Genomic DNA, 14,804 nt, shown 5'->3' on the forward strand with positions numbered 1-14,804 from the left:
TATATATGTACATATTTTCTGGATATAAGTTCTTTTTTATCAGATATGTGACTTAAAATATTTTCTTCCATTTGTGACTTGTTTTTTCATTGTCTTAGTGTCTTTCAAAGGTCTTTCAAAGAGCAGAAATTAATTTTGACTAAGTCCAGGTTGTCCTTTTCTTTCTTTTCTAAGTCTTGCTTTTGTTGCTGTATCTAAAAATTTATTGGTCAGAGATTTGTTTCTTCTAGAAATTTTATAATTTCCAGTTTTACATTTAGGTCTCTGATCATTTTGAGTTAATTTTTGAAGTGGTGCAAGGTATGGATCAAGCTTTTATTTTTACACATGTATATCTAGTTGTTCTAGCAACTTGGCTCTTTTTTAAAATTTCTTATTGTATATTTATGTTGCTACTATCTATCCTTACCACTTTATACATATTTATCAAGAATGTTTGTTCTTGGTGTGTGTCATAGGTCAGATTTCCCATGAAACAGATTTGAGATGAAGATTTGGTTGCAAGTGAGGGAAACAGAATTGAATAGCGATGCAGTTGCATTCGAAGCCTTGGCCAATCCTATTCAGAGCCTTGAAGTTAGAATGGCACTTAAGAGATGTCCCAAATTGAGGTTAGAGTACTAGACCACTGTACCTCAATTCTGCATCTATCAGAAATCGAATATTGTTCTCCTAGCCACCCTGTATCCTCCTCTGGATCTATGGATAAGGAAACTCTAGCCAAGAGCAATACCTGGAATGGCATCAACATGCAGTACTACTAGAAGCTGGGGGAATGAGTACTTCAGTCTTGCATGGGAAATCTGAGAGGCATGCTATACGATCTCAGTCTGTTCTAAAACTTCTGCTTTAGATAGTGGGTGTTACCTGTTTGTTTATTCCTCACTTTCTAATTATTTTTTAAAGATTTTTTTATTTATGCATACAAGAGCTAGGGTACAGACCAGAGGCATTGGCGGGGGGTGTGTTACAGGATTAACCAGAGACAGAGTGGGGAACAGAACAGGTGAATTGACTGAAATATACTGCTGAGGGCAACAGCGGGCAAGTCAGGAGATGTCTGCTGCACCATGTGGGTAGCTCCCTGGCCAGGGAATCGAACTCGTGCTACAGTGGCTGCGGACAGCTTCACAGGTTGTGTCTTAACTAACCCCTTGCGCCACCAGTGAGGCCCCTGTCTAAGTATTTTGACCTGTGAGATTATATTCCACTGAGGATGTCAGCTACTTTGTCTAGTAATACATATTAGCGAAGGGTCAAGTCCAGTTTCTAATCTGTGTCAGTTCCAATGAGAGAGAGAAGGGAATGAGCACCCTGAACCAGTGTTGATGCTTCACTAGCAAATTCTATTCTGGATTTTACCTTTCACCACTAGCACTGCTTATGTAGTTGACTTTTACATATTAATCAGCACCTTGCTGAATTATCTAAGTAGTTCTGATAGTATGTCAATTCTCTTGGACACTAAGCAGATAGTAATAACATCTGTTAATAGCAGTTTCCTTTCCAGTTACATAAAAAAAAATCACATATAATGTTATGTTACTATATAATGTTATGTTAACTATATAAAATTAACTTATAAAGTTACATAATTTTGTTACATAATTTTATGTAAGTAAATTTATGCTTTCAAAATTATCTTGCTGTGGGCCTCCCCGGTGGCGCAGCGGTTGAGCGCTGGGTTGCGAAGCTGCCCGCGGCCTCTGCGGCGCCGGTTCGATCCCCGGCTGCTCCCCGGCCACCGGAGGAGGGTCCCACATGGCGCGCGGACCTCTCCTGCCGCCCGCTGCTCCCCTCAGCAGTGTACTTCGGTCCTTCTGCCTGCTCTGCTCCCCGCTCTGGCTCTGGTGAATTCTCTCGCCCTCCCGCGCTTCTGACTATACCCAGTGCATGTATAAACAAACAAACAAACAAATAAATAAAATAAAATAAAACATGCCTCTATTAAAAAAAAAAAAAAAACAATTATCTTGCTGTAGTGTCAGAGACTTTAGTACAATGTTAATTGACTTAAAAGGTATTTCATCTCTTTCACCATTAAATAGCTTACTTGCTATGGGTTTTGGTATATATTCTTCATTAGAATAAAGAAGTTCCCTCCTATTCCTCTACGCTTGCTTGAGTCTTGAATAGATGTTAAGCTTTATCAAATGTTCTTTGTGTGTCTATTGCAGTAATCATAAATTTTTCTCTTTCAATCTGTAATTCAATAAATTGCATTCATTTAAAAATTTTTTATTGAGATAAATTCACATAAAATTCAATATTTGAGTCATTTAAAAACAGTGTACAAGTCAATGGTTTTTATGTCATAGACAGTGTTGTACAACCATTGCTGTTATCTAATTCCAGAACATTCCTCTCATATGTATAGGTGGACATTTTAACTGTTAAAACTCTTTTTTTTTTTTAAGATTTATTTTTGCATACAAGAACTGGGGTGTAAGCCAGAGGGGCAGGGGGTGAGAGGATTCACCAGAGAGTAGGGAGCTGAACAGGCAGATCTCCTGAAATACACTGCTAAGGGGAGCAGCGGGCAAGACAGGAGAGGTCTGCTCACCATGTGGGTTGCTTCCTGGCCAGGAATCAAACTCGTGCTGCAGTGGCTGGTCTAGATAGCTTGATAGCACTGTGTCTTTAACTCCTGCGCCACCAGGGAGCCCCCTAAAACTATCTTTTCATTTGTGGAATTAACCTAACTTGGTCATGCTATATATTCTTTTTTCAATACATTGCTGGATGTGCATAGAACCATTCTTTACAAAACTTTTTATTGTAATGAAATTTGTTTCTGTTTTGTTCTTTTCACAGCATCTCTGGAAGCTGATGGTGGAAGAATCAGATTTACTGGGTCAGCTGAAGGTAATAGCTGTTCTTTTAACTCTTAAAATGATGCTGTGGGCAGTATATTCATTAATGCTCTAGCCTCTCATGAGAACATTGTACCCAGACTTCCAGAGTGGCCTCACGTATCCACAGCAGGTTGGCCTACTCCACCCAGTGCTATATATCTACAATATCTACAAAGCTTTGGGTGTTAACTTTGTGCTAGCATTTTATAATTGCATTTACTTTAAATAAATGATATCAAGGACACATCAGGCATGCTGCCATGAAGATTTACAAGGTATGGTCCTTTGAAATGCCTAAGGCTATATCCTTTGGTAGGTTGGGCTCAAAGTGGTGAGATGAGAAATTAATACGTGTAATTCTCTTAGGATAGCGAGAAGCTCCTGGTCTTGTTGGATTACTGAACTGTCCATTGAAATTCTTTCCTTAGATTATTAAAGACTTTTACCTTTTGGGACGTGGAGAACTGTTTCAGGCCTTCATTGACACAGCTCAACACATGTTAAAAACACCACCCACTGCAGTCACTGAACATGGTAATTGCCCTCTGGAACTGAGAGATACCTAAGCGTCCTGAAGTTGTAGGGTATTTCATGGCTGCTGCTGAAGCACGCACGAGCAACCTGGTGACGTACAGCAGTGTTTCTAAAGATGGAAGGCTTTTCAGGTAGGCTTCATGCTGAGGTCATTAGGAGCAGCATCTTGGTTTGCAGGCCTTCAAACCAGGTATTTTATCTCATCGGATTATAGCTGTATATGCCTTTTGGGACATACTGGGACTTGTTACCACTTGTTGTATTGCATCAGAAGTCCTTAGGCTACGAATGGTGGAAACGTAGCCTGAGCTAGCCTGGGTAGGAAGTGGGGATTTATCTGCTATCGGATCTGTCACCTCAGTGGGATAGGGCTATAGCTGGGCCTTAGAACAACGAATATTGCTAGGGTTTTCCCTCTCTCCATGTTGTACTTGTGCTTCTTGTGTGCTGTTGGGTGACTTTCTAGTCCCATGTGAAAACACGGCCTCCAAAAATTCCCAGGAATATGCTTCAGTTTCTACTGAAGGCACCAATCCCAGTATCTCTGGTGACAAGTTAAAGTCCAGGGAAAGGATTTTGACTAGTCCAGTTGCATCAAAGAGGTCAGGTCAGGACACTCAGGCATGCGGACCTCAGTAAAGTGTTCACCCTCGGTCAGTTGGTGACCAATCCTACTCATACTGCATAAGTAGGGTTGAATAAGACTTTTAAAGAAAATGGGGGTTTGGGGTGGAGAGAAGACAGGGTACCATTTTTCTGGCTCTATGCATTTCCATTGTACTTGTGGAAACTTTTTAGTTGCCAGTATCAGAAATCTCAGTGCCAACTCAAAAGGTAGGGAAAAGAAGAATAATGATTCTCATAACTGAAAAGGTCTGAAGTATGCTGGCTTTAGGCAGATTTTGAGCCAAAAGCACACATGATGCCTTGAGGACTAGGTATCATTACATCCTTCACCTCTGCCTTGTCAGGCCTGCTCCTTATGGCAGCAGGATGACCCCCGGCCAAGCTTATATCCTACTATATCCCTGTTTATCTCAAAAGAAAGAGCTACACTCTTTCAAAGTCGGTACAGCCTGGCGTGAGTCATGTTCGGCTCCCTGAACAAAACAGTGTCACGAGGTCGAGTGTTCATTCCAACTGACCATGCCTGGGTCTCTTGCCTACTTAGGACCAGGTATTGTCAACCCCACTAGAACTACAGGATTTTACTGGGTGGAGGTGATTCTCCAAGGACTATTGGGGAGCTTTTACCAGCAGGGAAAGGAGTGTGTTCTAGTCAGGCAAAAAACAGCCTATGTCCGCCCCATCCTGCTGTCAGCGCTGGCCGTCTGGGGGCGAAGTGGGAAGCCAGAGGGGCCTGGGTGTTGCCGCAGAGCATTCTTGGCAGCCCGTTCTTCCTTGCAGATGTGAACGTGGCCTTCCAGCAGTCCGCGCACAAGGTATTACTCGATGACGACAACCTTCTCCCTCTGTTGCACTTGACAATTGACTACCATGGAAAGGAGCATAAAGGTTCGTCTTCTTTCTGGCACCTTTTGCACTCCTACTGGCCACCATCTGTTCTCCACCATGGCTTCTGTCCACCTCCACAGAAATCACATAAATTTGAGACGTAGTCCAGTGCGCTCCTTTTACATGGCAGAAAAGGAAGGTGGCAGAGAGCTAAGTGCAATGCTCAGGCAATTTGGTTGTGCTCCTGGAATGGTCTCTATTTCCAGTCACTGGATTTGCGGTCTGGAAAAAGAATCTCTAAAAGAGCTCTTGAGAGCAGCTCACACAGATGCTCCCTTGTCCCCTGCAAGTTCCCTGAGTCCCCTTGATGCTTCTGGTGGCACGGGCTTGAATGAGCCATCACTGCATGACTGGTACTCACCTTGGTGAAAGGCCATGTCTAGATTACCAGGGTTGTCCTTTCTCCCCTTAATAGATGCCACTCAGGCAAGAGAAGGGCCTTCTCGGGAAACTTCTCCCCGGGAAGCCCCTGCATCTGGCTGGGCAGCCCTTGGCCTTTCCTACAAAGTGCAATGGCCACTACACATCCTCTTCACCCCTGCAGTCCTGGAAAAGTGAGTACTTCTGAGCTTTTCACGGGTAAATATTCTCCAAAGGGAATAAATTGGTGGGCACAAGCTAGCCACTCAGCTAGTTTTTAACAGACAGCAAATCAGATGTAAACTCAAATGCCTTTGGGGGATGGAGAGAGAATACTGTTAAGTTTCAGAAGTCCTACAATAGGGAGTGGTGGATGCTGGAGTGGGCAGCAGGGTGAAATCCTTAAAGCCACAAAGTTGGGGGAAGGCAGGTTGGTTTGTTTACCTGCAAAATAATAATTTACAGGATTCCACTTTGTAAACTCTGAGAAAGTCTTGGGCACCCCAGTGAAAGGCTGGCCCTCATCAGCTCTGACTAGGTTTCACACTAACTTTGGTAATTCTTTATTGATTTACTTGGGAAGACCCAAGAGTTGTCTGTGGACTTTTAGCCACGTGAGAGATGCCTCCTCACCTCCAGGGAGGGGCAGCAGGAAGTGCTGTTTGCACCTCCAGCCCTACAAAACGGGGGAACTAGAGTTGTAGGGAAAGGAGTTGGCGGAAGCAAGCAGGGCTGGTAGTGGCCTGTGAAGCCCACCCGCACCATTTTAATGGACTTTCCAAACTCACTCACTGGTTGGAGCACTGGCCAGGCTGGGGAACAGACCCCATCGTGCTCGGTTGTGGCAGATGCGTGGAGAAAAGGCAACAAACGAACAGAAAGGCTCCTCTTCATCCTCCCTGTTGTCTTCACAACCCTCTCTGCATTGGGGGAGAGTAAATTAGCGTATGATACTATAACCTGGAAAAGATGAGGCTTGTCTAGGGAGAAGATTCTGTGGGAGATTCAGAGCCCACAGCCACCAAAGTCAGCTGCATGGACCTTGTCCCCATGGCGCTCAGCATCCCATGAGCACACAAACCACTTAGCTCCTAACTTGTATGCTCTTAACACTGTTGAAGAAATTATGCTTATTTTTAAATTTTATTTATTATAAAAAGTTCCAAATATAAGCAAAAATAGACTATAACAAACTCCTCATATGCATTAGCTTCACTGACCACTGACATTATGCTGCCTTTTTTTTTTTTTGGCTGGCACTTTATGAGGCACATCACAGACATGTCATTTGACTTCAGACTATGCAATTCAAAAAGAACATATTCTTGGGGCTTCCGTGCCCCTCCCTGGCCTGGTTCCACCAGCCTGGGAGTCCCACTTTATTTCTGTCCCTTTTCTCCTCAATAAACTTTTTCTTTATGTAAAAAAGGAACATATTCTTAACATAAATGCCATCATTCTGATAAATTTAATAATTCCTTATTGTCTAATATCCAGCCCACACTAAAATTTCCCCAGTTATCTAAAAATGTCATTTGTGGTGGGATTTGTTCAAATCAAATCCAAACCAGACGTACTATGCTGCGGCATGTTCCATTAGAAATAGACAATTTTTAAAACAAATGGAATCGGGTTTTCTGTAAACTCGCCTAAAAACAAGTGAATACACAAAGTTCTACCAGGCATGAGTGTCTTAGCATCGGGCTGAGCATTAGGCCCCTAGACTGGAAGGCAGGAGTTTGAACTCACTAAGGGGATCCCTCAATTTTATTTTCTCTTTGGGATTCAAGGACAGATTATTAGATTACCCAAAATACATTCTTCTTACATCCTTACAAGATCCTTCATCCTCCCTTCTCTCTCTCTCACACCCACACCCCCCCCCAAAAAAAAACTACAACACTGAAAATAATATACATATATTTGTGTGGTCCTTCCTAGTCTTGACCCCTTGATTCCTCCAAACTAAGGTATTATTTTAAATTCCATGTTTTTTCTCTAGATGTTTAGCATGTTTTGTAACAGCTATCTACTCCCCAAAGATAGACCTTTTTTTTTTCTGTTTTAAGCATTATTTTAAAAAGTATCAAGCTATAATTTTTGGGGAGGGAGGGACACAGAATCCATTTTGGTTGCTGTGTAATATTCCATTGTATAAATAAGCCACAGTTCATTGGTCCAACTGTAGCCATTCTTTCCTATCTGCCTTTTGGGGGGACGGGTGGGTGGCACAAGTTCTAGGGGCTTTCATGCAGGTAGGGACGGGAAGTGAACTTTTCATACCTTGAATAACCGACTATTAATGTCCTAGATACAACGTTGTTTTCAAGTACTTACTGAGTGTGCGCCGGGTGCAAGCTGAACTGCAGCACTGCTGGGCTCTACAGATGCAGCGCAAGCACCTCAAGTCCAACCAGACCGATGCAGTCAAGTGGCGCCTACGAAACCACATGGCATTCTTAGTGGATAATCTTCAGTACTATCTCCAGGTCCGAGCCAGGGGATGAGTAGAAGGAAGGGTATGAAAAGAAGTCAATTTTTGAAGAGGAACTGCAATCCTGGGGTTTGAGGAGAGTCACAGGTTGTATTACTAGACCTGTTACTTAGGGGCATTTTAGAGGACAGTGGCTATAAACAGGTGGAGAATGAAGAATGGGGGTGGTCCTTATCAATGCATTACTTAGTTATTGATAACTTGACTTTTAACAGTTTGTGGTAGTCTCTGGAATCCTATAGGACTTAACCAAGCCAGTTTAGCCAAAGCGATTTGGACAGGATTGGGTTGGGGCAGGGCGCCTTGGCAGGTTAGAATTAGGCAAGTGACTTGCTACAAGGCTAGGCAATATGTGTCTTTGCTCAGCTGTACACTTAACTTAGATAAGAGGAAGGTGAGTGTAAATAACATCTATTTTATCCAGCCAGGCACCTGAATGTCCTTGACTGGTTAGAATATGCAAGGTGCTAAAACTCTGCGTGTAACTGTCTCTCAGGTAGATGTGCTGGAGTCTCAGTTCTCACAGCTGCTTCATCAGATCAATTCAACACGAGACTTTGAAAGCATCCGATTGGCTCATGACCACTTCCTGAGCAATTTGCTGGCCCAGTCCTTTATTTTGCTGAAACCTGTAAGTAGGGCTGCTTCTAGCCTCTGTTCCCTTAGGCACTTTGAGTTGCCACCATATGAAACTAACTAGTAAATTCTCCCGTTTCATTTTTACATACTTTAAAAAATTTGTAAAACAAAACAAAGGGTGTTACAGGGAGTTTAAACGTCTTTGAATTTCTAAAATCTTTTTTTTTTTTTTTTAAGATTTATTTATTGGGCCTCCCCGGTGGCGCAGGGTTGAGCACTGGGTTGCAAAGCTGCCCGCAGCCTATGCGGCGCCGGTTCCATCCCCAGCTGCTCCCCGGCCACCGGAGGAGGGTCCCACATGGCGTGCAGACCTCTCCTGCCGCCCGCTGCTCCCCTCAGCAGTGTACTTCGGTCCTTCTGCCTGCTCTGCTCCCCGCTCTGGCTCTGGTGAATTCTCTCACCTCCCGTGCTTCTGACTATACCCAGTGCTTGTATGTATAAACAAACAAACAAATCTTAAAAAAAAATTTATTCATGCAAGAACTGGGGTACAGGTCAGAGGTGTGGGGGGGTAAGAGAAGTCACCAGAGTGGGGAACAGAACAGGCAGATTGACTTAAGTACACTGCTGAGGGGAGCAGCAGGAGCGGTCTGCTGTGCCATGTGGGTAGCTCTCTGGCCAGGGATCGAACTCGTGCTGCAGTGACTGCAGATAGCTTCATAGGTTGTGTCTTAACCCCTTGCACCACCAGAGAGGCCCTAAAATCTTTTAAGATTTATTTATACAAGAACTGGGGTATAGGCCAGAGGTGGTGGGGGGTGAGAGGATTCACCAGAGACAGAGTGGGGAACAGAACTAAAAATGAAAGTATATGTGCTTATCCCTCTGGAGGATTTAAATGTTTAAAACTTTTCTGACACCACAGAAAGGTCACCAAAAAGTATGCGGAATTATTTTCTTAGAAATCTTTTAGATGAAGATATACCAATTTTCGAAAGTTATTTTCACAGACAGTTGGAATAGTGGCTTCCTCTGTATGTGTCTAGGTGAACGTGTATGTGTCAAATAAGTACGTATTATCTCCTTCAGGGAAGTTATTTTCAGCCTTGGTCCATGCTGGAACATCTGGGAACTTTAAAAAATTTAGTACCTACAGCACTTAAATTTGAATCCCTGGAGTAATATCCAAGCACCAGCATTTTTTAAAACTCACAAGATGGTTCCAGTTCCTAGATAAAAATCAGGAAGACTGAAATGACCCCTTGAAGATTCAAAAATATATATATACACACACACTATCTCTGCTGTGAGCTAGTGGTTACCCCTCAGTTGTGCCACACCACAAGTCCCACAGACTTCTCTATCCTGGTATCTGGGGCTGTTTTGCTTGCTGCATTACAGGAGAGTGAGTTTATAAAGCTGCCACCCCCAAAGGGTCCTATGAATTGAAAACCATCAAGAGCTACTGTGACAGGACCCCGTCCTTGTATGGCATGAGTGCATCCTGGGAGAAAAGCCAAGTATCACATCAGGTGGTCATCATTAAATATTTATTGAGTGCTTACTATATGCAAGGCACTGGGGATACAAAGAGGTATAAGTCATGGCTCTGCCCTTAAGGAGCTCACAATCTAGTTGGAGAAACAAGACATACATACGCAACACAGATCAGTAACAACACAGGAGGCCTGAACAAATGGCCACGTGAACAGCACAGGTATGCGGAGAGAGAAGCAGGGTCACTAAGACTACGTGGCGCTGATGCCCCACTGAGAGCATTGGGCCGGAACTGGTACTGAGCGTCCTGGGCACAGGGAACCTTGGAAACAGCTTGGGGCAGGAGGACACTGCGGGTCCCAGAAATGATGAATGTGCTTAGAGAGTGGAGGCTTTGTCCAGGGCTGACTAAGGGAACGCCAGCCTCTTCATCAGAAAAGTTTGTAGCATTTTGAGGGGGGCTGGCAGGACTTGCATCTGGCATTGCCTCCCCTGAGGTCAGCTGTGGGGGAATGGGAATAAGCCAACCGCGGGATAACTTTCCCGATCTTTAACTTTACAGACGTATCTTCCTTCTTTTCCTAATGACCACTGTTTCCTGGACAGGTGTTTCACTGCCTGAATGAAATCCTAGATCTCTGTCACAGCTTTTGCTCCCTGGTCAGTCAGAACCTGGGCCCACTGGATGAGCGTGGAGCCGCCCAGCTGAGCATCCTGGTGAAGGTGAGTCAGCCCCGACCAAAGGACAGTGGTGGTTTTACCAACGGAGAGGGGTGATCTCTGAATCAACAGAGCATTTCCCCAATACGTATAAGCAGAAAAAGATGCAAAGATAAAAACGTTGGGGTCAGTTGATTCAGAAACATAATTCTGTGCTGCCTGAGTGTTGAAACATAGTCCAGCCCTGTTTACTTGGCCCACCAAGTACAGACTGGCTTTGTTTGCCCTTTCTTATTCAACCTCTTTACTTCCTCGCGCTAACTCCATATTTCAGAGTATAATGACCTGCCTGCTTTTGGTACCAAACACGGGCTTTCCTCAATTCTGATATGTTAATTTTGAAGGAGAACATACAAATTGTGCTCCTGGCACAGGAAGTCATGTGCTGTGGGTACTAAGCAGTCGGTCATCTTAAGAGCTGACGGTGCGTTTGACAGCTTGAGTCCTTCTCTCTATAGGGCTTTAGCCGCCAGTCTTCACTCCTCTTCAAGATTCTCTCCAGTGTTCGGAACCATCAGATAAACTCAGATTTGGCTCAACTACTGTTACGACTGGATTATAACAAATATTACACCCAGGCTGGAGGAACTCTGGGCAGGTAGGAGAAACTTGGGGAACCCAGTAGACTTTGTGTGTGTGGCTTTTCAATGAGCTACATAATTCCAGAGCAGGAAGGAAACTAACCATTATCTAGTTCAAATAGTCTGCCTTTATGTAAATATTCTCACTTCAGAAACTAGACTCAGAGATAAAGAACTGTGTACCTGATTATCATTAAATGTTAATGAAGATTTCTTTCCAGCATAAGTCACCATGATAGCACAGTCCTAGCACCAACACGGAGATAGTTAAGTTCCTGGCGAGGTACTACACTGGGTGGAAGTTTGGCCTCAATTCCCAGTCTGGGGGTAATTGGCTGTGCAGCCTGAGGTGGCGGGCCCCAGCTTCCACAGCTGTGAAAGGAAAGACCCCCCCCCCCCATTTCTAAAGCTAAACAAACCATTTTTCATTTAATAGTGAGGTTCAGTGACAGCTTCTGAGGTCTGTCCCATTTAAAAAAAAAAAAAAAAACACTTTAGTATCCGCCTTCCCTCTAAAATATCCCATCTTTTTCCCCCTAAGTGATTTTAGCCGAAAAGGCGAAGAAATTTTGACTTTTAAAATGTCATTACCTAGATCAGAGTTGCCCTCATCACATTTCTTTGAAGACAGTTCTTGAGAAAGCAGGATATTTGATAAAGCTTTTTTCCCCCTTTTTTCTAGTTTTGGGATGTGAAAACATATGGCTCAGAAACTGAGTAACAGTCTTACACCTTCCTAAGTCTGTTACAGAAGATTCATTTCTAGCCACTCACCAAATGTCTGCAGTCTACTGAGAGGACTCTACTTTTTCTCCTTGGAAGCATTTCCTGACCATCAGTGGGTGCAAATCCTTCCCATCATTTTCATGTGGAAAGGGAGTTAATTTGCCCACCGAGAATGTTGGCATCAGTTCTCCCCGCTGACCATGCAAGATCCGTTACATTGAGAACATTTGTCGGGTATGTTCATTCATTCATCTGTCAATTACTGAGCATCTATTATGTGCTTAGGTACTGTTCAAGCTGCAGGAGACAAGGCAGTAAACAATACAAATCAGAAAAATATTTGTGGCTCATGTGACAATTATAAATAGGTCAAGTGCTAGATGTTAGTACTGAGCAAGAAAGGCACCAGGTAAGATAGGCTTTCACTGGCCCCACAGACTCCTCATTCAGAAAATTGAAATCGAGAATATTCCACATCGTTTAGCATCTTCAAAATAGAGACTAGATTTTTACCAGTAACTTGCAATTATCTCAGACTAGTAAAACAACAGTCCTGGTGGTCTGTTTGTTGCCATCGAGTTTGGTTTTCCTCTGGTTTTCGTCTTCTACCGCATACTACAGCCCTTACTCCTGCAGTTGTCAGCAAAAGATGTTCCCTTCCACTCCTCTCTCTGGAGCAGAGGTTAGTAAACTGTGGGTCGCCACCTGTTTTGATAGTTTTACTGGAACAATCATACTCATCCATCTCCTTATTGCCCATGGGCGCTTCCATGCTTAGTGGAGCCAAATTGAGTTAACTGATCTACCAAATGGCCCACAGGCCTAAGATACGTACTGGCCTCTGCTCTGGAGAACGAGGGACCATCAACAGGGATGCTGCTAGGGGGACAGGGAAGGAGAATAGCCTCTGGCAACTGTGACTGTAACAGTAATAAAATATAGGACCTGAGGCTAGAGGTACTGACAAGTCTTCCCACCTGTGCTGCTCATGTTTTTCTTTGCAGAAGGTCACCCCGTCAAGCTTAGTCACTGTCCATTCATGGCAAATGGTCCTTTTCCCTTTCAGGTCTGAAAGGAACTAGGCTCTAAGACTTTTTTTCCTTAATCGCCAAGAAATTTAGAGCTGTTCCCAATTCCGTTCAACTTTCGGCACAACCATTAATGTGGGCCTACCGTAAAACCAAGTTTTAGAAGTAGAATTTTAGACAGCCCTAGATAATCTTCTGACAATAATGCTACACAAGACTTGAAAATTCACATCTTACTTTCCTTGGCTAGTGTCCTACAGTGAACAAACCTATTGTCAATGGCAGAGGAGGGCTGTAATTGTCTTGCTATTTGTTCTGACATTAAACTCAAAGAAAGAAATCCCAGTTACTACAACCAAAGAGATTCAACATTTATTTTATCATAAAAGTCCAGCAAATAAAACTATGTACAAGATCCATGCAAGGAATCCAGTTACACACAAGACACATTTAAAACCTGTTAAAACACAATCTCCACGACGCAGGGAATAAAACAGGTAAGACCAAGTATATCCTTACTGAGAAACATAATCATGTTTATATTTTGGATGCTGCTTGAATCCAATTCTCTCCCCAACAATGAGGCACTGGATCACCCACTCTTGTGACACCACGGGCAGCTGCAATGCTTCCGCACACTTCAGCACCGAGGCTGGGCACGAGGGGTCCGTCACCACCACATCAAATACCCCTAACGCAATATCTGCAGGGAGCAGGGGGAGGTGAATAAGGTAAGGAGACGCCATGTAGCCCTCCGCTAAAGAGCCAGATGTGCCTTTAGCCAGCACATCCCTCCCTGCCCAAACTAAAACCCATTAAGTCCAACACAGTGCTACTGGGGATCACAACCCAGAACAGAAAGAATCGGTATCAGCTGACCTTTAGAAATGTCAGCAAGTACATCACTGGACACCACCAGTAGAAGTATAAACATCCCAGTGCCTCATTTAAACTGGTTCACCTCTTAGGCTGATGTTTATCCACACCTAACGAGGCCTAACAGGTAGGTATAAGGACACCCTTCCAAAACAACACACGCACTTTCCAGGTACCTTTGTTATGGGCACTTGAATGGTGCTGCTTCACAGAGGCTGCTCCCCCAGTCATGAGGATCTCAGACCAGAGCTCCAGGAAGTTCTGCTGTTGGTCTGATACCAAGAGTACTTTCAGGTTCTGGAAAGGGTTTTCCCGGGGTTGCCTGTGAGTAAGGGAGAGACAGCACCTTAGAATTGGAGGGGACTTAGCAGGACAGTGTTCAACAACAGCCTTTCTGCGAAGGAATTTAAGGTACATCAGAATACTTTAAAAAATGAACCCCTGTATTACAGAACCTTTCCTCCCTCCCCTTTCTGTGAATATGTATTCTCTGGAATCTGGACCTTCTGATTTCCATGTTTATCTTGGGACCAATATGCCAAATAAGCTCCTGATCCCGTATTTTAAAAGGTCTTGCTTAAGAGTGCCCTAACCTTACAGGTTGAGAATACTGGACCTACATGAAAATCCTCCCATTTTTGAAAGTTCAACTAGTTGAACTGCCAAAATAAATTCTTTATTAACCTATGAGCATTGCAATTTCCATAAATAATTTCTCACCTAGAGTCTCCCCCTCCCAGTATTTTATCATCTGCTTGACTACCATTCTAGATTGGGTTTCAAATACTCACCAATCCAGAATTCTTTGCTCCTCAAGACTGTACCCAGCTGGCAGCAGATAATTACGGTAATTCTGAAGCTGGTTGGCATGGCAACTGTCATGGACCCAGACATGAGATACACAAGGAATCCCACTGGCAAGGCACAAAAAGTACTTCCGGGTTCGACAATGCTGATCCGCAATTAGGAGACACTGGTAGGCCGTGTTGCACTGGAAGAACAGAACAGATGTGAAGACCTGCAAGTACTATTTATGCCT

General features: G+C 43.7%; 2 protein-coding genes across 3 annotated transcripts in view; one reads left to right on the forward strand and one right to left on the reverse strand.

Moving 5' to 3' along the window:
- TUBGCP4 (tubulin gamma complex component 4) overlaps positions 1-11,830 on the forward strand; it is a gene marked incomplete at its 3' end in the record, with an annotated part of 43,378 nt that extends 31,548 nt beyond the window's left edge. Inside the window, exons 10-18 of the mRNA XM_084240141.1 lie at positions 2,815-2,865; positions 3,284-3,389; positions 4,797-4,904; positions 5,320-5,458; positions 7,576-7,753; positions 8,255-8,389; positions 10,441-10,557; positions 11,013-11,152; positions 11,818-11,830. Coding sequence (XP_084096267.1) covers positions 2,815-2,865; positions 3,284-3,389; positions 4,797-4,904; positions 5,320-5,458; positions 7,576-7,753; positions 8,255-8,389; positions 10,441-10,557; positions 11,013-11,152; positions 11,818-11,830 — 987 coding nt within the window. The remainder of the gene's footprint in view (positions 1-2,814; positions 2,866-3,283; positions 3,390-4,796; positions 4,905-5,319; positions 5,459-7,575; positions 7,754-8,254; positions 8,390-10,440; positions 10,558-11,012; positions 11,153-11,817) is intronic.
- Positions 11,831-13,340: 1,510 nt separating this feature from the next.
- Positions 13,341-14,804, reverse strand: part of TP53BP1 (tumor protein p53 binding protein 1) — an 83,123-nt gene continuing 81,659 nt past the window's right edge. For both annotated transcript variants that reach the window (XM_084241351.1, XM_084241350.1), the window contains 3 exons: positions 14,557-14,756; positions 13,942-14,087; positions 13,341-13,592 (listed from right to left, as the gene is read on the reverse strand). In XM_084241351.1, the coding sequence (XP_084097477.1) occupies positions 13,405-13,592; positions 13,942-14,087; positions 14,557-14,756 (534 nt within the window). In that variant the 3' untranslated portion in view covers positions 13,341-13,404. The remainder of the gene's footprint in view (positions 13,593-13,941; positions 14,088-14,556; positions 14,757-14,804) is intronic.

This window comes from Talpa europaea (assembly GCF_964194135.1).
Source record: "Talpa europaea genome assembly, chromosome: 8".
NCBI lineage: Eukaryota > Metazoa > Chordata > Mammalia > Eulipotyphla > Talpidae > Talpa > Talpa europaea.